At 45.3% G+C, this 26,118-nt stretch overlaps 1 protein-coding gene across 2 annotated transcripts in view; it reads left to right on the top strand.

The window, feature by feature from the left end:
• Window positions 1-26,118, top strand: part of SLX4 (SLX4 structure-specific endonuclease subunit) — a 432,160-nt gene that overhangs the window by 120,224 nt on the left and 285,818 nt on the right. For both annotated transcript variants that reach the window (XR_014969527.1, XM_085628449.1), the window contains exon 7: window positions 16,719-17,032. Coding sequence is in view for 1 of the 2 variants with exons in the window: in XM_085628449.1 (XP_085484575.1) it covers window positions 16,719-17,032 (314 nt within the window). In the remaining variant the exon portion in view is untranslated. The remainder of the gene's footprint in view (window positions 1-16,718; window positions 17,033-26,118) is intronic.

Raw genomic sequence — 26,118 nt, 5'->3', positions numbered from 1 at the left:
CTGCATGGGTTGGTAAGTAGCTACATGAGTGTCTATATGGGTTATTAGTTGTTTTTTGAGTATCAGTATGAGTGTGTGTGTGTCTGTATGGTTCAGTGGGGGGTATTACTTAGTGCGTAGATGGATGAATGAGTGACACAGTGTTTGTATGTGTTGAACATATCATGTGTGCAGGACTGTATAGGTGAATGAGTGTGTGTATGGGTGTGTTAGTGAGTGAATGAGTATCTCTATAGTGTCTTTTAAGTAACTACATTTATTTAAATTAGTATATGTGAGTATTGGTGTATATAAGTGAGTATATGTGAGAGTGAGAGATTGGAAGAGTTCCTGTATAAATAAGTATGTGTTTCTATAAGTGATTGTTTAAGAGAGTAAGTATGTGTACGTTTCTGTAGAAGTAAGTGTAGTGGTGTGTGTATAACGTTATATGCAATTAAATTGATGTTTGATTCTTTATTAGCATGAGTGACTGTGTGTGAGTAACTATGAATCAGTGGTGGTGTGTAACAGGATGTATAGGTGTATGAATAGATATGATGAGTGCGTATACATGTATGAGTGACTATATATGACTGTTGGTGAAGCAGTGGATGTGTATGTAGATCTTGAATTTACTGAGTAGCTTGTTGTAACTGGTATTGGTATCTCCTTTTTTTGAAAATTTTAGTCTCTATTTAAGAATGTGTGTATCAAAGGTTATATTAGGGTGAGAGGAGGTCTGCCACTGTATCACAAGGATGATGTCATCAGTGATGTCATTTGAGATGTCATCAATGATGTCATGAGTGATGTCACTGACCATGTCATGAGTGATGTAATATGTGACGTCATCACTAGTGCATTGCGGGCGCGTGAGTTATAGTTAGCTGAACTAACTATAACGGGGGAATTTCAATGGTTTTATACGAGTGAAATGCCCAGCTAACTATAACACCCCTGAAACCTATGGTTTTTTCAGTGAATTTCAAAGGTTTTTTAAATACTAATTCCTAACTATAACACCCCCGAAACCTATGGTTTTTCATTGAATTTCAAAGGTTTTTTAAATGCTAACTCCTAAATTTAACATGTCTGAAACCTTTTTTTTTTTTTGTGGTGATTTCTTAAATGACAATATCTTAAATGTAATAATAGCTCTATTTATTTTTTTGATATTCATTTTCTACATTTTTTAAATTATTTATTTTTACATATTTTTTTGTAATTATATTAAATATTTGTAATCTAATTTGATTTTTTTTTCTCAAATATTGAAACTTGAATTTTTTTTTTGTTTAAGAATTTTTTGCAAAAGAAATTTCTTTTCTTCTCTTTCAATTGTTTTTTTTGGAACCGAGCACCCAAAGCGTACCTTCCTCGATCACCCCGCGGAACCTAGCCGCCATTTTAGGACTGTTGCGTAGGATCCGCGTGGGATATGCGATGGGTACGTATTTTCATGCGCGATTACTATGCGACCGGTACGCGTTAGGAATCGCGCACCCTACGCGAGAGGACTTGTGCACCCAACGCGAGAGGAATCGTGCACCCAACGCGTACACACCAGGGGCTGCAAGCGGAATCGTGCACCCAACGTGATAGGAGTCGTGCACCCAACACGTGCACACCAGGGGGCCGCACTGGATGCGCGACTCTTAACTTTACCGTAAAAAAAAAATAGCACCTATTACTAAGTTCTATTCTCCCCGGGGACCCCAACCCCGGGGGCCTATATACGACGTTGGAGACCGTGGGGGGAGCCCCAATGCCCCCACGGTGTCAGCCGGCTCCCCGCGTCCTTCGGGAGCTGGCATTGCTTTTCCACACGGGGAGCTGCTAACATGCAGCTCCCCGTGTGGAAAAGCAATATGGTTTGCATTTTGAAAGAGAGAGCAGGTTTCCTGCTCTCTCTTTCAAAATCCAAACCAAGTTTGCTATGACAGGGCGGGAGCCTCGGCTCACGCTCTGCCATAGCAAACAGCAGTGTCCCGGGGGTGGGCACCCCGAGACACTGCAGGAGCCGGCCCTGGGGGGTGGCGGTTCCCAGGGCCATCGACGGCTCCCTCTGGGCCCCCCATCAAATTTTATGGTCTTTGCCTCCGGGATTTGGCCCCCCCGGGGGCTAATTATTAAAGAAGCGCGGGAGACCGCGCTTTGTTTTTTTATTTTTTATGGCAGGATCCGCGCACCCAGCGCGCATTTTGTAGTTTTTTCAAAAGCAGATCTAGAGGATCAGGGTACTTCTACCCTTCCCCCTTTATACGTTTTGCACACTTCATCCACTGATTTCTTAAGCCTCGCTTCTACCGAGGCACAAAATGGCTGCCAACACTTCCTGGTTTGGAGTGTTTACAGTCAGGTGACAGCCAATTAGCATGCAGCTCGTGATCGGGAGGGTGCACGCTGGGTGCGCGGATCCTCCGAGGCCATAGATATATATGTGATTTTGATTTGGTTTTCTCAGCAACTACTGAACGGATTTACACCATTTAACCAAAAGGCACGCGTGTGAACCAAGGTCTACCTTTCTGCCAAATTTGGTGTAATTCCGTTCAGCAGTTTGGGCTGTAGCTGCGACCAACGGTCCCTATGGAAAATTGCATGGGGAAAACACGTTTTGGGACCCCCCCTTTTTTTCTCGGCCCCCGCTTGACGAATCACCCCGAGACTTTCAGGATAGGAGCAGACCGGAGCGGGCCACGAGTTTTGAACATTTCGCGAAGATTCGTCAACCGGCGCCAAAGTTATTCTAAATAGAATGTTGCGGATTTCCTATGGATATTAGGTCCTAACTATAACTACCTACTGGCGACCGCCAGTAGGTAATATATATATTCACTGAAAAAAATACAAAGGTTTTAGGGAAAGTTATAGTTAGGTGGACATTTCACTTGTACAAAACCATAGAAATTCCCCCGTTATAGTTAGTTCAGCTAACTATAACTCGCGCCCCCGCAATGCACTGCTGATGACGTCACATATTACATCACTCATGACATGGTCAGTGACATCACTAATGACATCTCAAATGACCTATGGTTTTTTCAGTGAATTTCTAAGGTTTTTTAAATGCTAATTTCTAACTATAACGTGCCTGAAACCTATGGTTTTTTCAGTGAATTTCAAAGGTTTTTTTAAATGCTATTTTCTAACTATAACGTGCCTGAAACCTATGGTTTTTTTAAGTGAATTTCTAAGGGTTTTTAAATGCTAGTTTCTAACTATGCCTACAGAGGTAGGACATGTGAAGAAAGAAGAAAAAACGCACAGAAAGAAGCAAAACAAAAGCAGAAAGAAGCAACAGAAGTCCTTAAAGACGAAGAAAAGTGCAGGAAGAGGCAAGATATGTGCAGATAGAACCAACAGAGTAGCAGAAACGGGCCTTGTTACAAAATCATCCTGTGCCCACAACTTTTTCAGACGGGTACTGGTGTTAACTGACTAACCAGGCCTAGAGCCAGTGATATGCTAAAAGACACTTAGAATACAGTGAAAACACCTACATATACTAGGCAACACTATGCGTTGGGGTACCCCTGTGATTAGCATGACCTCCTCTGTAAGCCCCTAGTACATAATAGGGCAGGGGGATTAAAACTCACTCTTAAAACGCGCCACGGGGTGAAGGGAGGGGGGGAGCCTGAGGTGACATGTGTGCAAACACGCCCTGTGGGCGTTTTAAGTTGGGGAATAAAATCCCCTTGAATCCTGAGGGTCCCTGGGGTCCAACTAGCCCACTAGGTACCTACAGTAAGCGCCACAGAGCTGCGTTGCTTAGAGGTGTAAAAAGGGGCACGGCCTAGACCACCTCTCTGCAGCGCAGTGGCGCGTACTGGAAGCACCTGGTGGGCTAGTTGGCCCCCAGGAGCCCTCAGGATTGAAGGGGAATTATTTCCCCAACTTAAAACGCGCCACAGGGCGTGTTTGCACACGTCACCTCAGGCCCCGTCCCCTCCCTTCATTACTGTGTAAACACGCCCTGTGGGCGTTTTAAGTTGGGAGATTGTCCCCTTGTATCCTGAGGGTCCCTAGGGTCCAACTAGCCCACTAGGTACCTCCAGTAAGCGCCACAGAGCTGCATTGCTTAGAGGTGTAAAAAGGGGCACAGCCTAGACCACCTCTCTGCAGTGCAGTGGCGCGTACTGGAACCACCTGGTGGGCTAGTTGGCCCCCAGGAGCCCTCAGGATTGAAGGGGAATTATTTCCCCAACTTAAAACGCGCTACAGGGCGTGTTTGCACACGTCACCTCAGGCCCTAGTTGGCCCGAAGGGACCCTCAGTATTGAAGGGGAATTAATTCCCCAACATACAACTCGCCAGGGGGCACGTTTGCACAGTGGTGAAGGAATGGGGCGGGCCTGAGGTGACATGTGTGCAAGCACGCCCTGTGGCCCGTTATAAGTTGTAGAATTAATTCCTCTTCAATCCTGAGGGTCCCTGGGGGCCAACTAGCCCACCAGGTACCTCCAGTATGCGCCAGGGAGCTGCGTTGCAGAGAGGTGTTCATAGGCCACGCCTCTTTTTTACGAAACTCTGCAACTCAGCTCTGTGGCGCTTATTGGAGGCACCTGGTGGGCTTTTTGGCCCCCAGGGGACCTCAGGATTGAAGAGGAATTAATTCCCCAACTTAAAACGCGCCACAGGGCGTGTTTGCACACATGTCACCTCAGGCTCCCCCCCTCCCTTCACCAGTGTGCAAACGCACCCCGTGGCGCGTTTTAAGAGTTAGTTTTAATCCCCCTGCCCTATTATGTACTAGGGGTGTGTTTGCACACGTCACCTCAGGCCCCGCCCCCTCCCTTCACCACTGTGCAAAGGAAATATATATGTGTGTGTACACACGCGCACCCCCCCCCCCCCCAAAAGTAGCTATAACTGGCGCCCTCACTATGCACTGCTAATTGCCTCACATTTTACGTCACTCAAGGCATGTTCTATGATGTCATTGATAACAACACTGCAACATCTGAAATGACATCATTGATGACAACATTGTGCATAGCAAGGGCCCGAGAAACATTAACCATTTGAAAAGTAAGTAAGCTTCATCCATCATTATCTCCACCTCAGGAAAAGTTGAGGAGCTTCAAGCCCTCACTTCAAAACATCATTAGCAACAAATCCATTAATACAAAATGGTACTGAGAACAGTGATTGTTTTTTTTTTAGTATGAATACATTTTATTGTCTCAATTAATTAAAATTGTTACAATGGAGATCAAGCAGAGATATTCCAGCACTTAATTACTTCAGTTATAATAGGTACGTATTTGACCGTTCAAGTATACCGGTCTAATACATGAATAAAAAAATAGATCTAAAATACTGATGACAATACAAAACGAATAAAAGCAATGCAAAAAGTCAACTGTCAAAGCCTTCAAATAGTTCTAATCCCTGATTAAGGCGTTGATTTAGAATTGTTTTTCACTAAAGTGCAAATTTTCGCTCATCTATATAGGTCCAAGAAAGGTTTTGTGACGACTGTGCGGGTACATGATCGATACTTTAGCCACTGAGATTTCAGTATAGTGTGGCGTGCGAGGCGTTGCCTAAGAGTTCATTCGCCTTGTGTGCAAATTTTGCAAATCTTGCCAGTTCCATTGGAATATCCAAGTTAAAAAGAAGTTTCATTGCGTCTTGGCATGTGCGTGTTCCATATTTTAAAAACTATGGTTTTAGTAAAGTGCGCCGTGCGTGTGCCAAGCAGTGGCATATGCAAAGCAGGTGAGCCATGGATTCCTCATACTGTTGGCAGAGTCTGCAAGTTCTGACCGCCTCTAAAGATTTCCAGCGCATGACAATGTCTTTTATCTGCAGTACCATGAGTCTCACTGCTAAGATTTGCTTTGAAATTGACTTGTTCAAAGCAGCATTAAGGTATGGCTGCCTTAGGCGGACTTCGTAGGAGCTAGCAAGTATCCTAATATTGCTGATGGAGAGCTTCATTTCCTTAATGTCCTCTTCCTTAGAGAGTAGTCTCACTTGTTTTTTTTAAATCGATTTTAGGGTGCCGGGCTGATGAATGAGATCCTGCCAATTGGTCATGTCATGTCAGGTGCAGTTCAGTGCAGGCAGTGTGCAAGCCTTTGGACCACAAGTTATTTCCTTTCCAGCTCTGTGCTGTTCGGCACTGCTCTTACCAAGGACTTCGGCGTGGGGCGTCCAGAGAGGTGGGTGCCTGCTTGGTGCTTGCTCGGCTGATTTGGATGAGAATGGCAGGGAGAGAGCGGTATTATGTTATTGTAGCGGGTGGGCGGGTGGGCTGGATGGTAGGTGCTGCTGAACTGGGCTTGGTGCAGCAGGGGCAGATGGAGCGATGGGGGGGCGATGGAGTGGCAGGGAGGAGCGCAAGAGCAGGGCACGCTGGGTGCCGCAAGCGCACCCAACCTAGTTGGGCCGCCTCTGCGGGACTCCAGAGCACTACACTCCGCGGCCACCACTAATGGTGGCCGCGCTTTCACACTCTTCTTGACCCCTGCCTCGCCCCTCCTTCCCTCCTGTATAAGCCCCCACGCAGCAGTGTGAGCCAAGCACACCGTACACTGTGTACAACATTCCACTCTCGCCGCTCCTAGTACCTTGTGCCTTGCTGTCGGACCGCTGCGGTTGTCTATGCCCCCTGCTGGCTCTAATGCGGCTTCTTGTTGGCTCCTTACTGGCCGTTCTGCCACGGCTCCGCGTTTCTGCCCGCGTCTCACTGACTCGCGGTCAGAGTCGGACGGGATTGAGCATGGTTGAGCGCCGGAGTCAGGCGCTGAGAGCCGGCAGCCTCTCGCCTTTTGCGGGTTCTGCCTCCTGGTTTCCGGTAATCCAAAGATCCGTGCGTCTGTGGTTTCCCGGGATCATGCTGACTAGGGTGACCAACCGTCCGTAAATTTCACGGACCGTCCGTAATTTGGACCTCACGTCAGTTGTCCGTGAGGATCCTTTTTACGGACGCCTTTTGTCCGTAATTTTGGGTATTGCAGGGAACAGCGCTGTTCCCTGCATGAAGCCTCAGCCCCCTGATGGGGCTGCCTCGCACTCCTCCTGGAGCACAAAAGCAGCCCCACCCCGCCCATTGTCATTCTGTAAGCGACTGATTGCCACATACAGAATGACAATGGGGCATTCTGGGCTGCAAAGTATATTGCCGGCCTCCTACAACCTCTGTCCAGGGCAGGGCATTCTGTCAGACAGAAGACTTCCTGGGAGGGGAGTGGGGGGGGGGGGGGGGGGGGGGTGGATGCGCTGGGGGGGAAGTTGTTTCTTGGCGTTTCCAGAATAATTTTGTTTTCACTCAGGAGGCCTCTCAGGCTGCCAGCTAGTTTGAGAAGATGTACTGCTCGATTTTCCCGGCCCTATTGTGTTGACGGGTGATTAGTGTGACTTCAGTCTCTTACCATCCAAGTCTAAGGGTTAGAGTAGTGAATGGAGCCTATTTACTAGGCACTTCGACATGATCCTGTGTTCTTCCCCATAGATCAGGGCTTGCACACATATCCTAGGGGATAGATTTGTTAGTATTAGGGATAACCGGTCCTGTAGTGAGGGTATTTCATGGAGCCGTGCTGAATTCAGGCCTGGTAGGCCTCAAACGGGAGAGACTCCATCTTTCTTTCTGCTCCGGCAGCTTGAGATGCTTCTAGTTTAAGGGTGATGTTTTAGTTATGAGGTGTTATTCGCTTGGAGAGAACCGGTTCAGGCCAGCCCTTATCGAAGGATTGTATTTTTCTTCATGCCGAAGACACTACATCAGGCCGGCCGGCTGGGAACGTGTCCTTGGTACGGGGAGGTACAAGAATTTGGTGGGCGGCAGGTTACGGCCGGAATTTTCCATGAGGAAATGCACCTCTATATTAGTGAAAGTCTGAGGCAGATACGGCGCACTTACTTCAGTCCGTAGGCGGCATCTAGCCGTTAGCAGTAAAGCTACTACTTATTCCAGGGAAGACAGATGACAAACTTGAAGGCGGAGAAAAACCGAGAGACAGATACTCTTCTAGCAGAATAGCCAGAGAGGAGAGAGTAGCCGATGAGGAAGAGGTCCCAGTGACTCGGAGAAGGGAGAAGGGAACAGATCCGTGACTGCGGAGGTGTGACTTCCAGGCGAGCCGAGGCACAGACGAGAAGGGAACCTAGATGACCATTGAGTGCAGGCTACACACGACTAAGGTGATGTCGACCCCTTTCTTATTAGAGTGTACAACCTAATCTTTCACTTTTCTTTGCAGGTTATGTGTTACATAGTAATGTTATGTGATTGCGTATGTAATGAGTAATAAAGTACCCAGTGTGTAGTGAATCAACATGTGCAGCGTGTTCTTGTATAAGAGGGTAGCCTATTCTTCTAGTCAGCTGTGACTTGACATGAACAGATGTTAACCCTGATCAGGTAAGTGGTAACTGAATAAGGGAGAGAGGAGCCCCTCGAACCAGAGAACAGGTTGTGCTCAAACTGGCAGTTCTTGTGTGATCTGATAAATAGTTGTATGTTATGGTAATCATAGGATGAACTTGTGCTGAGGCTGCCGTCTGGGTAGGAAGTCCTGGGTCCGTCTGGGATCGCGAGGCTGAGGCTGCCGTCTGGGTAGGAAGTCCTGGGTCCGTCTGGGATCGCGAGGCTGAGGCTGCCGTCTGGGTAGGAAGTCCTGGGTCCGTCTGGGATCGCGAGGCTGAGGCTGCCGTCTGGGTAGGAAGTCCTGGGTCCGTCTGGGATCGCGAGGCTGAGGCTGCCGTCTGGGTAGGAAGTCCTGGGTCCGTCTGGGATCGCGAGGCTGAGGCTGCCGTCTGGGTAGGAAGTCCTGGGTCCGTCTGGGATCGCGAGGCTGAGGCTGCCGTCTGGGTAGGAAGTCCTGGGTCCGTCTGGGATCGCGAGGCTGAGGCTGCCGTCTGGGTAGGAAGTCCTGGGTCCGTCTGGGATCGCGAGGCTGAGGCTGCCGTCTGGGTAGGAAGTCCTGGGTCCGTTTGGGATCGCGAGGCTGAGGCTGCCGTCTGGGTAGGAAGTCCTGGGTCCGTCTGGGATCGCGAGGCTGAGGCTGCCGTCTGGGTAGGAAGTCCTGGGTCCGTTTGGGATCGCGAGGCCGCCACTTGTGTGTATATATATATATATATATATATATATATATATATATATATATATAGTAGGAATTCCCTGTCCTTAGGTGGTATATATATGTGGTTACTAGTGTGAATAGGCCCTAGGGAGGGGGTAACGTTCTGGCTGGGTTAGAGAGGCTCTGCTGAGCGGGTTCTATCTGATCCGAAAACCCAAGCAGAACAGAAGATTAGAGAGGTATATCGGAGAGTTAGTTTGGATTGTGTTGTAGGCAGGAGTTGTTTCAATTTTATTCTAGACATAAGACAATGTAACTAGATGAGGCTTGCAGTGACATTACTGAATTTAATTGAAAATGGGATAAGTGGGGTGTAGAGCAGTTTTGAGTGGGAGGAGTTTGGATTGGGTGATGCCCAATAGAGTGCTCCCTTAATTATCTAAATGCACACGTTGCTGAATAAACTTGTAAACATTACTGGCATCTCGGGTTTAATCCTCTGCTGTGAACACATCTAATCCTGCAGTTCATGCACTTGTTCTCACCTCTAGAAAAACGACAGATGCTGATGAGACTCAATGGAATGATGAAGATTTTTTAATAGTTCAAATGTCTAGGAACTGCCATGTGATATGTATTTTTGGCCCTCCGACGATAGATTTTACCATGATAAAGTTGCTGTAAGGAACAAAACGTGTTAGCAAGGTTGATTTCTGTTTTTTTTCTTTTTTTTAATATATTGAGTCTATCGAATAAAGCATTACACTATTGAATGAAGATTGATTTCGCCATAATTTGTGAATCCAAGGAGAGTTATTGATTATCTCTTCTCTCAACATTTCACTGAATGCCAAGGACTTATAGTACATTGTGAAGTTTTGAGTATGCCACCCCACTAGAATATTTTATTCTGAGCCATTCAGGTTTGAATGTTTACAAGTACGGAATGGAGCCAGGTCAAGCAGTGATGAGGTTTTTACGGTGTATTTAGGTTGCTCTGGAAATCGTCTAGCGCCCTGGAACATTAGTCCATGTATTGACCAGTTCTGTTACCAGCATTTGCACCCTTCTACCATTTGTGGTGCACTGTACTTATTTAGGATCGTACTATTCTTTCCATACAGTTGTGGAATTTTGTCCGATGCGTTGTGTTAGTAAAGCGTTGTCCAGTCTCTTGTGAAATAATTTTTTATATTGGTTAGCGTGAAAAATAAAAGGTGAGACGGGGGCTTTAAGGTACACTGTGTGCATGGTTGCACGTGCCAGAGGATACGTTTATTTAATTCCACTGGGGTCAAAGGCTATTAGGGTGACAGTCTCGCCATTTTAGAACTGATGCATTTTCAATATCAAAGGAAGCCATGATTGCTGCTTTTTTATTTTATGAAACTAACAACCATTGACAAAGGCAATAATTCTGGCTTGTTGCAGGTGTAACGTTACTTGTTGTGTTATATGGATACAATGACAGAAGACGCAAAATACCAGTCAGGCGGTACACTATACTAAGCACAGATTTTTAGCTTAGGTGTTTAAAGCCGCGCCCTTAATTACATCAAACATCCACTTTGGAGAAACCCCCCAGTTTTTTCATCCCACTTAAAGCCCTGGAAACAACACCATGTCACAGTCACCTCATGCCCTGGCGCTGTGCATCATGCATGACTCATGACTCAGATTGCCTATGTTCAAGGGCATAGTGAACCCTTCCCCGCCCCACCCCTTGCTTTAGGAACTAGAGCAAGAGTGACGTTCTTGATGGGTCTCTTCTGTCTGCAACTCTGCAGACAAAGGCTCAGTTCATAAATAAAATGAAAAGGTGGGTGAGTGAGTTTTTGAAGGGATGGGTGGATGGCTGGATAGATTAGTGAAACAGTGAATGGATGAATGAGAGGGTGAATGGGTGGATAATGAGAGAAAGGATGGATGGATGAGTGAGTGGAAGGATGGATAAGACAAAATGTAAAAAGATAGATGTATGGGTGGAAGGGTAGAAGGATGAGTAAAAGGGTGGATGGATGAGTGAAAGGATGGAGGGATGAGTTAAAGGGTGGATGATGGGTGAGTGAATGGGTGGATGGATGAGTAAAATGATGGATGAATTGATAAGTGAAAGGATGAATGAATGGACCGATGAGTGAAAGGGTGGATGTAAGGATGGAGGAAGGAGTGAGTGAAAGGGAGGGTAGATGGACAAAAGAATGGGTAGATGAGTGAAAGGGTGGATGGATGACTGATAGTGTCAATGGATGGATTCATGAGTGGATGAGTAGATGGATGGGTGGAAGGAAGGATGGCTAAGTGAAAGGGTCGATGGAGAGAGAAAGGGAGGATGGATTGATAACTGAAAGGGTGAATGGGTGGAAGGATGAGTAACTGGGTAGATGGATGAGTAAGTGAAAGGATGGCTGGATGGGTGAAAGGCTAAAAGGCTGGATGGATGAGTGGAAGAGTGGATTGATGAGTGTACCGATGGATAGGGTGAAAGGATGGATGGATAATTAATGGATGAGTGAAAGGGTGGATGGAGGGATGGATGAGTGAAATGATGGATGGAAGGATACATGATGGATAGGTTTGCAAATGGTTGAATATGTTTGGATATGGATGGGCTTAATTATATACTAGTGCGCAACCTCCTCTTATGTGTCTGTAAAATTTACCTTTTGCCCCGAAGTTTTGTCCTGAATTTTGACCTTCTGTCCTGAATATTTGTCCTGAATTTTGACCCTTTGTCCTGAATTTTTACACTCACTGTCCTCAATTTGGACCCATGCCAGTTGGTCACCCTAATGCTGACGAAACAAATGTGTAGTGTAACCCATCCGATACCTACGGGTCGACTTCGCGTTACATCAAAACCTCAGAAACCCATGTCCTCATCCCACGAACCAGAATTAGAAGCACTATCCAGATGCTGTCTTCTTTTAGCACCCAGCGGAGGCTTGGGGGGTTAGTTAAAGCATTCACGTTTGATACCCCGTCCTGTGAGTGTTAATAATCCTCGTTAATTATTGGGTTTAGGGATTTAGATGTAATGTACTTCTCATACGTAAAATAGTCACTCGTGACAAAAAGTCCACCGTATGTATAATTATTTTTTTGCGGACATCAATGCCGTAGAGCCATGCAAAGAAAAGTGTCATTCGAGTTTAAACTTTAGAGTCACAGTGATTGTTTTATTCCTACATTTTTGACAGCATGTAGTTGAATTCAAGAAATAGTTCTTCAAGTTTACTAACCAAGAACAGCTGCTGTCTTGGCTGAGGAAAATACCCCGTCTGGATGTTTCCAAAACTCCTAATTTCTGCGTGAAAGAATGACCACATTTAGAACGTCAGATCACCTTTTAATCACTTTTCGGATCTCTTTTCCTTAACAACGAATCAGTTAAGATTACTAATAGCAAAGTGGAGAAATCGTTGTGAATATTCAAAACCCATAAGTTTACGTTGGTAAACTTTACACACCGGAAACATTTTCCTGCAAAGAACGGTTTAAAAAAAAAAAAAAAGTTTGATATTTCTTTTACAGTCAGCACATCCAGTAAGTACAAGCGAATAGAGCATTGTTGATTCACTTAATATTGTACAGTGTTCCTGTAAAGAACCATTTAACCAGGATTTTCTGCTCAAATCCTTTGTTTAACGACTGGTGTGGCATATGCTGCGCTCGGCTTTTTTTGAAGTTAAGAAATAAGAAGTGGTAAACCTCTGAAGACTACTCGGCCGGTGTAGAATCATTCTGCAACAACAAAGTGATGGATGTAATGCTTGAATTAATCTCAGCCACTGAGAGTCGCTCAGGGTCACATTCCAGTCTATTGTTTTTCACCCACATGCCACTCTAGAGAAAGGCCTGCCTTATGCAGATCGGTACTTACCCTACTCCTCATGGAAACAGTCCATCTCAAACTGCCAGGCGAGGCCCCCTCTGGGAGGGACTACAAGCAAAGTCAGACGAGTTTCAACCTACTTAGAATTCAACTTAAATGTTTTGGCACAGTGAGCATGGAACCCTCATATGAGCATACCCGTCGCACAACGCCCGAATTAATCCTAGCCACTAGCAATCGATGGCAGCCCCATTCCTGTTCACCGTTTGCTTGTGTGTCAGTTCAGGGAGGACATAGCCTGGCAGTTCAGGCTGGACTGTTTCCATTAGAGCAGGGTCAAGACTGGTTTGGATTTGTCTGCGTCCAAACTGAGGTGACTTGATGTGTAAAATAATGATGGACCCAGATAATTACCAGGGGCTGAGATTCAAGCATTCCATCCGTCATGTTTTTGTATACTTTAGTATGATACCCTAAGTGGGATGGGTATGCTCAGACATGGGTGCCACTGGAACAAAACTATACCTGACTGATGAACCCTACAAAGGGCAAAAACCATTCTTGAGCTGCTTGTGTTCCGATTCAAGATGGACCTGGCCTGGCCTGGCGTTTCACGTTGGACTGTTCCCATTGGAGCAGGGTGAACACTGATTTGCATATGGCTAGGTGCAAACTGAGGTGGCATGGTGTGCAAAAGAACAACAGGCAAGAATGCTGCCCCGTGTTTTTACCAGTGGATGAAGTTAATTCAGGCATTCCTTACATCATGTTTTTGTAAACTTCAATCTGATGCCATAAGTGGGATGGATTTGCACAGTAGCGGTTCCCATGCACACTGTGCCACTAGAACTAAGCTATACCCGACAGATGAGCCCTAATAAGGGCAACACTGGTCCTGGGTTGCTTGTGTTCCATTTCAGAGAGGGCCTGGCATGGCCTGGCAGATTGGCTGAGCTGTTCCTATTGGTACAGGGTCAAGTATGATTTGCATATGGGTGGGTCCAAACTCAGGTAGTAAGGTGTGCAAAATAACGATTGACTGAGATGTAGCTGGAGTAATTACCAGTGGCTGAGATTAATTGAAGCATTCCATCCATCACTTTTTTGTATACTTCATTGTGACGCCCTAAGTGCAGCTGGTATGCCCAGACTTGGGTTATGTGCACAGTGTGCCACTGGAACCAAGCTATACCTGACGGATGAGCCATGTTAAGGGAGAAACAGTTCTTGGTTTGCTTCTGTTCATGTACAGCGAGAACCTTGCCTGGCAGTTCAGACTGATATGATATGGCTCAGTCTGGACTGTAGAGGCATGGTGTGCAAAAAAAAAAAAAAGATTGACTGGGAGGAGGCCCAGGTAATTACCAGTGCCTGAGATTAATTTAAGCTTTCCATCCATCACTTTTTTGTTTACTTCGGTGTAGAATCTTTCTGCAAATCTATGACAAATATAATTATGCTTTTATAGTCTCCTCTGCCTGTGAATCATCCAACAGCGGTTTTATGCTGTTTGACTACAAATCTTAATCCTTTCCCATAACCACTCAGTTCTGAATTAGACCCATAGTCCTCACTCTGCTTATTTCACAACATCCTACAGTTATCCACTTGTAAAGTATATGTTGTGCCACAACGACACGTGGCGGAAAAAAATATTGGTACTGGAATGGTAAGGTGATGTATGCAGGTAGGGAAAATGTTTTTTCTACAAGGCATGAATGCTCCTCTAGGTCCCCAGCACATATTTTTAAAATGGCAATATCTTTTGGAGAAGCGTTTTCAAAGTCAAGTCTAAAATAGATGTGAAGGTGAGATGGCAATATCTATGAGTGTCATAAATCTTTTCACATCTCAAATTCTCATTTATTCAAATATTTGACTGTAAATCGTTATGAACACAATCTGCTGGGATTTAACATACCAGATCAATGGCACAATTTGGTCTTGGAGCCTTGATCGATAATTAGGTGGTAACTCATTTTGGCATACTAGATAAATGTGATGGATATGCTGCAAGGGGAATTATTGCTAACTAAGCTTCCAATGCGCCATTGAACAATGTTATGGGTGTTAGCAGTGTTTGCATTCAATAACTCAAGCACAAGGGTGGATTTTCTGCATACAGATTTGAATCGAGTTTATCTAGTTTGCATTAAAGGCAGCGGAAGGAACTGAAATTATGTTGCAATTAATTGTGTTCAACTTCTGTTTTTAAGTTAAAATTGCATGTTCTGTAGGATTGTGCGAGGTCTTAACATGTACACCATCTTTGCCTTAACCACAATCTGCAAGATTGTTTTGAAGGAGACATTGTTTGAAAATGTTTTTTAATTAAATGGTTATCTGGAATCTGTGAAACAAACGACATGTCTGAAATCTGTTCTTGATAAATTGGTATTTGTTGTAAATGTTATCGTTTAAGGATGCCTTAACCATAAACAATTGTGTCTCCAGTACCACTCATGCAGCAGTTTTAGGGTCAGCAATGTTAGGCTTTGTCAAAAAACACATCTCTCTTTAAGACTGTTGAAATAGTTTCTTCCGTGCCCTGTGGGATGCTTGGCACTGGTGAGTGCGTTGTTGAGCATCTCCAAGTCTGTGTTCTTGCTTAAGTGCATAGAGGAATGCCTGACGATTCTAGCCACTTTAGTTTTTTTGTTCCCTATCTTCTGTGTACATAACAGTCTGATCTTTATGCCCCTACTCCAAAGAGTAAACAACATCTGGAATGTAAGTTCAGCCGGCTTTCTTTTAATATTTACCAGAGACTCAGGAGCTATGTATGGCTGCCTTCTTCCTCATACCTTTATTTCGTTGTTCTGTTCTCCTAGATTACCTTAACCCCTTGGGTGCCAGGCCTTTTCCCCCTCCTGTGCCTGGCGTTTCCCTAGCGGGTGGGTTTCATGACGAGATAGTCTCGTCATGGGCACAGCGCGACTGTGCTCCATGACGAGACTATCTCGTCATGGGCACAGAAGAGGTTAAAGCATCCAAAGAAAGATAATACAGTGGAAAAGACACATAACTAACAATGCCTTTATCCGTAGTGCTGACTTACATAGTCAAGACCTTTTCCTGTGTCTTTTGTACAGAATCCTCTTTCCTGTTCAGAGGAACATGCCTTCTTAGGGGGTAGTGTATATTGACTGACTGGGTAAGGCAACGAGTGATGGAAGAGTCCTCAGGAACTACGGACTTTTGGATGGATGTTTGTCTGTCATCCTGTCAAGGACATGCAAGGTTCCTCCCAGTCAACATTTTTTTATATATATCACTTGCATAAACTGTAGTCAAGACCATATCTTCACGGTTGTGTAGGTACCGTCTCATAGGTGAGCAAAGAGAACTGAATTTATGGAGTTAGCCTGGTTGTAAAATGATTACATTAGTATGAAGTGGTACACGGGTTGTGTTGCATTTGGGTTTCTTCTCTGAACCACGTTTGTTCCTGTTACTGGCCATTATTTACGACGGTGTGCATTTTAGAAGCATCTCATAGTCTTCTTACTCTATTCTACCAACCCCTAATCAATCTTACCTTCCTAGAGTGATGTCCTTTTAAAGTTTTGCTTTAATGGCTTTAATAAAGAGGAAAACTAGAGCTGGTTTTAAGCTTCCTGTTGCTACAGGTCTGGGATGCTTAAGTTATTATTTTTTGTTCAGTTATTATTTGAGGGAGGGGTTATTGGAATGCATTTTCTATTCAAAAACCAAGTTGTACTGGCCATTGAGGGACATGGAGCAGATAATTTTCTCAGTTAACTTGTACTGTCAAATGTGCAACTCCTCATTGAGAAAATGAAGTGTGAAATAGTAGTGTGTACTTTGTAATGGTATTTAATCTTGGTGTTTACTGCTTTAAGAAAAGAAGAGCCGTAAGAAGAAGAAAGAAGCTCCACCTCCCCCACTGTTAATCCAAGACCCTGAGACAGCGATCAAGCAGATTCACACTCGTGTGGCTGCACTGCTGACAGAGGAGACGGAGTTGCCTTGTACGCCTACACTTCCTGTCAGCAGATTCTTGGTCATGGAGGATTTGGACTTGGAATGGCGGTACTTGTCTAGCGGGAAAGGTGAAGTTCTCTGGAAATGCAGTGCAATGACTGACACCCCACCCCTAGACTTCTTCTACACAAAAGAACTAGCCCCTCCTATTTCACCTTGGACTGCTCCAAAGGTAATTTATCACAAGTGTGCCTGTGTATTGTATTGCATTGTAGCCCCAGTTGTATATAGCCTCATACCCCTGGCGAAAAGCTGGAGTGCAATTTTAAGTGTACATTACTCCATAGCTCATGCTTGGTTGGGAGAGTGGGCTTTAGTGTGGATGTTGTGGCAATTGTTTAATATTGCATATACATAAGAGTGTATTAGTTAAACCCTTTGTGGCTGTGCTTGAGCGAAATTAGATGTGTGATATGCACTTATGCTTGTACAAGCTGTTTTTAGATATGGTTGGATAGATGTGGTTTTATACCGTGCATTTCAGGTATCACATGAGCATGCATGCATGCATACATAAACGTATCACATATCTCTGCACCATCCTCTGCAGTTGTTGGATACCTAATGCACACCCATTAACACTTCACCTTGAATGAAAAATTAAAGGAGCCTTTGTGCAATCCTTACAGCCGAGGAGTTACAGAGCCTACACAGCTCTCAATCCTTGACAGTTTGTGTCCCATGATCACTTAGAAGTTTGAACCATTCACATCTTTCTCAAAGTGATATATACTGTATAGATTTGACTATTCAGACATTTAACTTTTTTTTTGTTTAGCTTGAACCATTTTTATATTTACATTTTATTGATAGTATGAAGTTGGAAACTTACAACCGTTAAAAGAAAGTAATAGGAGTACAAAAAAAGGCATACAGTAAAGGCCTCTAGACATGAATTACTAACGGCTGACATACTCCTCTATCATAACAAGCATTTGCAATGCAATCAGTCTCGCCTTTGGGACCTTATAAGTATTTACCGATGCAGCACATTATCGCACATTACTGCAACGTTAACACTCGCCATTACCAACATTCCAGGCTAACACCATTACAGACGGATTGTTCTCATCACTCCTAAGAAAGTTTCCCCCCTCTTTAAATCATTAAACCCATGCCAGGACCACTAAGAACAGTCCAGCCCAAACTGTCAAGCAAGGATCTCCCTGGATTCAAGCATACCATCCATAGCTTTTTTTTAACACTTCATTTTATTCACCAACAGCAGCAAGGATGCCAAATTTAATTCTACACAGGGCATTATCTTAGCAAGCGCAAAATATGTGCATGCAGGTGCTGAGACGTTCCGAAGTAGCGTGCGACTCGCAATGAAGTGCTATATAAATACAATTACATAATTAACACACACACACCACACCACACAACACACACACTGTAACAACCACATGCAAAAACTGTTACTGAAACACATGCAAAAGCTTTGACTGAAACGCAGGCAGGCACTGTGAGAAGCAAAAGCTGTGACGGAACATACAGGAAGTCGGAGAGAAACTGCACAGACAGGAGATGTGAAAGAAAATAAAACTATTAAGATGCAACTCTGCAAAAGTACCATGTCATTTCAATGTCTTTTGCCCCTTCCTTTGCTTCTCTGTTAACCATGGCCTTTGATCCACCATACTTTTTAATTAAAAATATATGTCTCATCTCTTTGCTTCAACTCACTTTACCAGCACTACATATCAAACAAATGTGTTTTCAAAGTTTATTTCCACAGGCTTTTTACTTCTGGACCCAAGATTTGTAGGAAGATCTGAATAGCACCATGGGTGAAATTACCTGCTCCGGTTAGGCCAAGAAGACTGAGTGGTGTGCTTGCTTTACAACACCGTTTTGCGGTTGCAAACCCTGTCGTTTGCAAAAACACAGATTGTACAAAACCACTATTGCAAGTCTTTGACTAGCGAAAAGGGTTCAGCAAAGTTCTCCAAATCATAATTAGGTTAGTGTGTGAAAAGGACGTCCCCTTCCTAATTGCGCGCCTTGATGAGATGTATTAATGGCTTGTGACTGTAATTGCAGATGCAAACCTCCCATGAGATACAGACTAGTATATCATTTGCAAAACCATGGATTCCCCTTTTAAAATTGTTTCAGGTGGGCCTCATGGGGGCAGGGTTAAAGACCGATGTCTAGAAATCACTGTATGATTCACTTGCTCCCTTACCAAATATATATTTTTCAAAGCAGCCAAAGGTTTCTAAGGAACATAGGCTGCTTTAAAAATAGTTTTCTATTTGGGAATGTGAAGAGGAATGAAGGTTAGCTATCCCTTGAGGAAGAAAAGACAGCGGAAATTAGATTCTAAATGGTAGAGATTAGTGCAGGTATCCAATCCTCTTCAAACATAATCCCCAATATGTTTGGAGTTCATTTGAATGCGACTACACACAGTTAACATTTTTAGGGGACGTTTGAACAGAATATGGTTTGATTCGGCCCTCAAGTTTGCCTAAAGGATTTCACAGCTTCGAGCCCTGGACTACCAGAGATCTACTTTAGTGTTTCATCCACTTGAAGGCATATTAAGAGCTGTGAATCAGAGGTTCCTGGTTAGTATTTAATGTTGAAATCCTCTATCCCCCACTGCCCCCAAAATACTGACAGAGACAGATGCTGAAGCAATATTGAAATTACAGGGGGGATAAAGGGTGCCACGCTTTCAAACCATGCACATACGTAATCAGGTGTCGTGTATCCATATACATATCGGCAAATGTCAAAAACACGATGCCATGATCAGTGTAGAGCCAAGTCAAGTGGAGGCAATGTATTTATACCATGATAGATAAGGAGAGACTCTTAAACCATGCTTGTGCATGATCAGGTGTTGGCCAGCCAAATGCAATCAAAAAAATGTCACACTTCATGCTCCCATGGACAATGTTAACCGAGGTGATATCAAACTGTGTTTGTGCACGAACGGGTGTTGGACAGCTGAATACGTACATAATAATGTCTAATAGCATGCTACCATAGACATTGCTGACCGAAGTGATAAGGATGGTATTAGTGAGTAAAAATTGGTACCCGGTATAGAGAAGATTCTGCACCAGTCCAGAGGGATAATACAAATAGTTGGCGAGGGGTGGCTAGCCAGCCAGATACCGATAGCTGGGGAAACACTCTCTGCCTGGTGTCCGTTCTCCTGTCAGCTTGGAAGCGGATTTCTCATGTTTCCAGGTGCGAGGGGCAATGCTCAGTGCAGGCGGGCGACCTGTAATGGTGGCGCAAGCAGCAGCGTCCCTTTATCCTGAGGGGCGGGGGATGTAGGCCGCTCGAGCCACGGAGAAAGCAGGCATCGCCCATGAAAATTAAGCATGGCGTGCAGCTGGATTACAACGTTTAATTTCAATATAGAAATGATTTTGCGAGCCGCGCTATAAGAATGGCGTGCAGCCCCCATTGTTCCAGCAGAAATGCGGCATGCCAGAAAGCAGCAATAACAAACAAGCACTGACGGGCGACGGCGCAAAGTAAACATTTTAAAATAAAGAAATGATTTGGCGAGCAGCAGCATCTCTTTCTCCTGGAGGCCGGGGGGAAGGGAGCCGCGGTGAAAGTGGGAGGCCGACATGAACAACAACAACTGTGGCTTGCAGCTGGATAACAAAGTTTTATTTCCATATAGAAATGATTTTGCAAGCTGTGCCATAAGAATGGCGTGCAGCCCCCATTGTTCCAGCAGAAATGCGGCATGCCAGAAAGCAGCAATAACAAACAAGCACTGACGGGCGACGGCGCAAAGTAAACATTTTAAAATAAAGAAATGATTTGGCGAGCAGCAGCATCTCTTTCTCCTGGAGGCCGGGGGGAAGGGAGCCGCGGTGAAAGTGGGAGGCCGACATGAACAACAACAACTGTGGCTTGCAGCTGGATAACAAAGTTTTATTTCCATATAGAAATGATTTTGCAAGCTGTGCCATAAGAATGGCGTGCAGCCCACATTGTTCCAGCAGAAATGCGACATGCCAGAAAGCAGCAATAACAAACAAGCACTGACGGGCGACAGCGCAAAGTAAACATTTTAAAATAAAGAAATGATTTGGCGAGCAGCAGCGTCTCTTTCTCCTGAGAGGCGGGGAAGGGAGCTGCGGCGAAAGTGGGCGGCCGCCATGAACAACAACTGTGGCGTGCAGCTGCATAACAAAGTTTAATTCAATAAAGAAATGATTTTGCAAGCTCTGCTATAAGAATTGCGCGCAGCCCCCATTGTTCCAGCTAAAATGCGGCAGGCATGCTAGTAAGCATCAATAACAAAACAAGCGCAGTCCTCTTCAATAACAAAAAAAAGTGGTTACCAACTTAAACAAGTGCGGCCGAGGCGGCCCGCGCTCATAATTACAAAGAAAGAGTACTTCCAGACTTATAAAGGAGAGCGTGTAACTCCGCGAGTACACGATCCAGTCACAGTGGGCGTGGCCAAAAGTGGACAGGGCGGAAACAAGGAGGGACTAAGAAGCCTCCTTTTCAATCGTGAGCCAGCATTTAGCATGGAGGATGACGCCAACGAATGTAAAAGATGGGTGGGCTTCAAGACCGCTTCTGAAACCGCATTGATTCCAAGAAGCCCTCGCAGAGCATGCACGCTGCAACGCTAGGCGAGACCTAAAAATGGGTGAGAGGCAGCTAAATCCCATCTTCGATTGGTCCCCCCTGGTAACCAGCTCATGCCATGCAGTCAGCCATGAGCATCCAGTTCCATGCCACCGCCTGGACCCAAGTAGCCTAGCGTACTTGAGTCCATCGCAGAACCCTGCCTCCAGATCACAGTACATCATTCCGCTGCAGTCAACAGGGAAGTTTCGAGGGGGCCCCAAATATTCCTGAGGGGGCCCCAAACAACCATGGACGTGGACGACTAGGAGAGCATCGTGGCATACAGATTGAATTGTTCATGGCAGTAGATTAATGATTTAATCAAGTTCTTGTACGTCGGAGATCGTTCTCTGCCCCAACAGCAAGCTACCAGTCTATGCGCATGTAACAGGGCGAAAGCGGTGTATCAGCGGTACGATACCGGAATGTCCCACACCCACACCAACCAAGATACTCTTGGGTCTCAGGGCACCTTACAAGCAACCATGGTGGAGAGTGCAGTCAGAACCTCCTCTCATTAGGCATAGATAGCAGTACAGGACCACACCAGATGTTGACAGTTAGCGTCTTCACGCCATATCTAACACAGTTTGCGTCGTCCCGTATCTGTGGAGGCATATGGGGGTGCGATAGGCCTGTTGTAATATTTTGTAGTGAATAATACAGAACCTGCAGCTCTGGGATATCATGCGGACCACCAACATTTTCACTGGTATCTCAAGGCCCATTTCCTCCTCCCATTTAATGAGTGCAGAATGATCTGGCGCTGGTGCATCGCCAAGCGCTGCTCTATATAACTTGTAAATCAATTGTGTCATTGATGTGGCTGCAAGAAGTGTGACCAGTGCCCTGCTGGGCACTGGCTCCGCAGGGAACTATTACCAATGACCCCAGGACACTCTTTAGTCTGTAATATATGGAAATATGCAAGGGGTTGCGCTTCGTGGCATTGATGAACTCATCCTGACTCAGGAATGTCTTATAGACGCATAGGTCTCCCCATTTCACCATGCCCTTGCTGAGCAACTGGGATAACACCATCGGTTCATGTATGGCCGGAATTCGTAGATGATGGCGGAGTGGGAGGGAATGGTAGTATAGCACCTGTAAGCCTGCGTGTTGGCCTAGCTCAGTCCCATGCCATTAGTGTGCAGTACACTGTGGACATATTCAGTGAATATTGTGTGGGTGCACCACCGATGAGTGTTCTTAGCGATGTGGGTGATATTTCATCAATCTCAATTGCCACATGTGCTATGAAGGTTCTCAGGCTGTACCAGTAATGTGCAAAATGTGCTTGGGTGCAGAGGTAGTACTACTATGGGTCCGGAGCTTCAAACACCTCTCTCCTCCCGCCACCCTACCCCTCCCTATACATGGCTGCTTGTTGGCCCAGGTTAGCTTGATGAACTGGGAGCATATATGACAGAAAAAACATCTAGTGAGTGGTAATGAGATATTAATGACTAGGTAGATTAGTTTGGGCAGCCGCACCATTTCTGTGAGTCCTATTCTACCAGCCAGTGTTAGTCTGAGAGTAATCCATTTGGACACCAGGTGTGTGATCTCGATGAGCGTTCAGCCATAGTTGTCTCGAATTACCATGTCCATGTCCTGGCTAACCCACACACCTAGGTATATCGCTTCCCTATCAACCACTGCAATGGGAAGTCTGGAGTGAAGCGTTGCGCCCCGTCTGTCAGGGTAAAGATTAAGGATTTGTCCTAATTAATTGTAACCCCTGACAGCAGACAAAATCGGGTGTACTCTCTTAGAATCGCATTAAGGCTTGTGCCACGGTTCCGCAAATATAGGGTCATGTCATCCGCATATCGCGATATCAACATAGAGTGCATTGTGTAGCGAAACGCATGTTCAGGGTAGTGTTGATGTAATTTAGTCTCCAGGGGTTCCAGAGCCATGGCAAATAGGATCTGTGAGAGGGGGCTCTAGAAATCACAAGGGGGTCTGCGAGATAGTCATTAAATCATATTCACGTGGTACTCGAGTTATAAAGCAGCTGAATCCAAACCATGAAAGTTCCTAGTATGCCCATTATTGAAAGGATAGGGTAGGAAGTGCCCCTATTACAATTAATCAAATGCCGAAGAGGTATCCAGGAACACTGCTACCGCATCAAGCTCTGGGTAGAGGTCTTGAATTAGGAAAAAGACTGTGCAAATATTGTGTTTGGTGGAGACGCCCTGGATGTACCCAGATTGCTCTGGCCTAATCATGTTAGGAAGGAGAAGATTTTCCTATTTACAATTAGCTTAGCCCGTATGTTATTATTATTTGCACTCGTACCCCTCTCTGGACATGTTTGATTGTCCCTCTGACCCCTGAGTAATACACAGAAGGCTTGTGGTAGGAGTACTAAGTTTTTTTATTTGTTAGGTTCTCTTTCCCTATTAGTCCCAGCTTTCCCTGGGCTTTACTGCACAGAGGATTCGTCTCCTCTAAAAGGGGGAATGGAGATAATAACAAAAGAGAAAAGAAGGATTTAAACAACTGAAGGAGGCATGTCCTTGGGAGTCTCTGTGGGGGTTGAAAAGGAGTCCTTCCTGATCCTTCTGGCTGTCCTTGGCCGTTGGGGCTCCATGTCTGTTCGACAGTGGGTGGAGGGGGTCCGTCTCCTTGGATGGGGAACCAAAAAAGCAACAACAAAAAAAAGAAGTGTCAGGTCTCTCTCCTGGGGTTTGGGACGCTGAAAGGGGTTAGTGCTACCGTCACCTATTCCTATCTGTGTGGTGCCTAAGTGAGGAAAGGGGGAGGTGGTATTATCGTGTTGTGCTCCGTATTCCCTCCCACCAACTCCTAAATAAACAAGCATTGGCATAGCCAATAGGTCTCGCCTTTGGGACCTTTTAAGTGTTTAGCCATGCAACAGTTGTTGTTGCCCCAAGAATATTGTGCTGGATAACTAAATACTTAGAAGGTCCCAAAAGCTAGACCTATTGGCTATGCCAATGCTTGTTACTTCCTCTTTTTGCATGGCCTGTATGCATCTCTACCCTTAGCGTCTAAGCAGTGCTTGCCTACCTACTCCGTATACAGCTAGACTTAAGAGTGTATTCCCCTTCTTGTACCTCTGTCTCTTGTTTTAAAAGACTCAACAAGATTTTGTTGTATAGCACCTAAATACCCCTTATACTTATTTATTGGATGCCTGGACACACTGTCTTGTAACATCCTTAACTTCCTCTGCTTTTTCTGTATGTAAAGCGCTATCATATCTTCTATAACAGGTTCCAAGCTACATAAAACCACAAATAAATAGATAGTGTCATAAGGTAAATCTACAGGCAGGCAGGCTCATAAAAACTAAACACACTAACAGAGAATATATACCTATACAAAGGTAGCGCCTACAATCAATCATTCACGGCGACAGAAAATACAGAACAACACACATAAAATATGAAACCTACAAAACATAATACTCTTAACACACACAGAAGCTGGTCTGTGACTGAAAACTCGAATGCGAGTAGTCGCCCCTCCCACTGAGTCATTCATCGTCTCTGGGCGAAGGAATGAAAGGCAGTGGGACGGGAGGGGTCGGCAAGAGGCACGGAAAAGCTGAGAGGAGGGCCCGCACAACAGAAAGTTCTTCCACTACAGGGCTCCAAGGCCAGGGCTTGGAACAGCCAGCACTTGAGCAAACTTCTGGAGAGAGAGAGAGGAGAGGAAAGACTTGGGAGGTGTGGGGGAAGGAGGAGGGCTAGAAAGAGAGAGGGAAAGGCTGAGCAGGAGAAAAGATAAGTCAAGGAGACGTGTGAAAGTGACACGGACGCGTGGCCCGTGAAAGTGATCACGATCAAGAGAAGCGTGAGTTGAGGCACACACAAAAGAAGATTAAAGGGCACGTAGAAAGAGGGGTGGACGGACGACAGACAAACGGCTGTATTGTAAGTGTTTGCGATCGCGATCAAAGCGAAAGACGTGCGGCCGAATGGTGCTAATGGCCTGTGAAAGATAGATGGCGGCTGCGCACGTGCTAGGATAGGACGCAGCTCACTCTGGCTGGGATAGGACAGCTCCGAGACCCCTCGCTGACGCGTCGGTCTATAGGACAAATGTTTTGGTGTGGTCAGGACAGGTAAGAACCGGAGCATTACACAGCATGTTTTTAAGCTGGGTAGAAGCTACGTTCTTGTGGTTGTGATCATTGGAAGGGCTTTCCTGCCGTGGGTTTAGTCAGAAGGTCAGTAAGGGGGGAGGCTATGTCAGAAAAACAGGGGATAAATCTCCTATAATAACCCACCACCCCTAGGAATGATTGGACGTCCTTTCTATTGATTGGGCGGGGAATGCGGGTGATGGCCTCGAGTTTATTCAACTGTGGCCTGATCTTTCTGGCCTGGATACTGTATCCGAGGTATTCAATACGCTCCATTCGAAAGGTTGTGTTTTTGGGGTTAACAGTGAGACCGGCTTTCCTCAGGGTGTCTAAAACCGCCCGCAGGTGTGTAAGGTGGGTTTCCCAGTCTGGACTGTGGACGACTATATCGTCTAGATAGGCCATGGCGTACGTATGGTGTTCTCTCAGGAGGACATCCATTAACCTCTGAAAGGTGGCCGGTACACCGTGAATGCCCTTGAAGTGGTAGAGACTCGATGGAGTTGAGAAGGCCG

The sequence above is a fragment of the Triturus cristatus genome, chromosome 10 (genome assembly GCF_964204655.1).
Source record: "Triturus cristatus chromosome 10, aTriCri1.1, whole genome shotgun sequence".
Taxonomy (NCBI): domain Eukaryota; kingdom Metazoa; phylum Chordata; class Amphibia; order Caudata; family Salamandridae; genus Triturus; species Triturus cristatus.
This window is presented reverse-complemented; position numbering and strand designations above follow the sequence as displayed.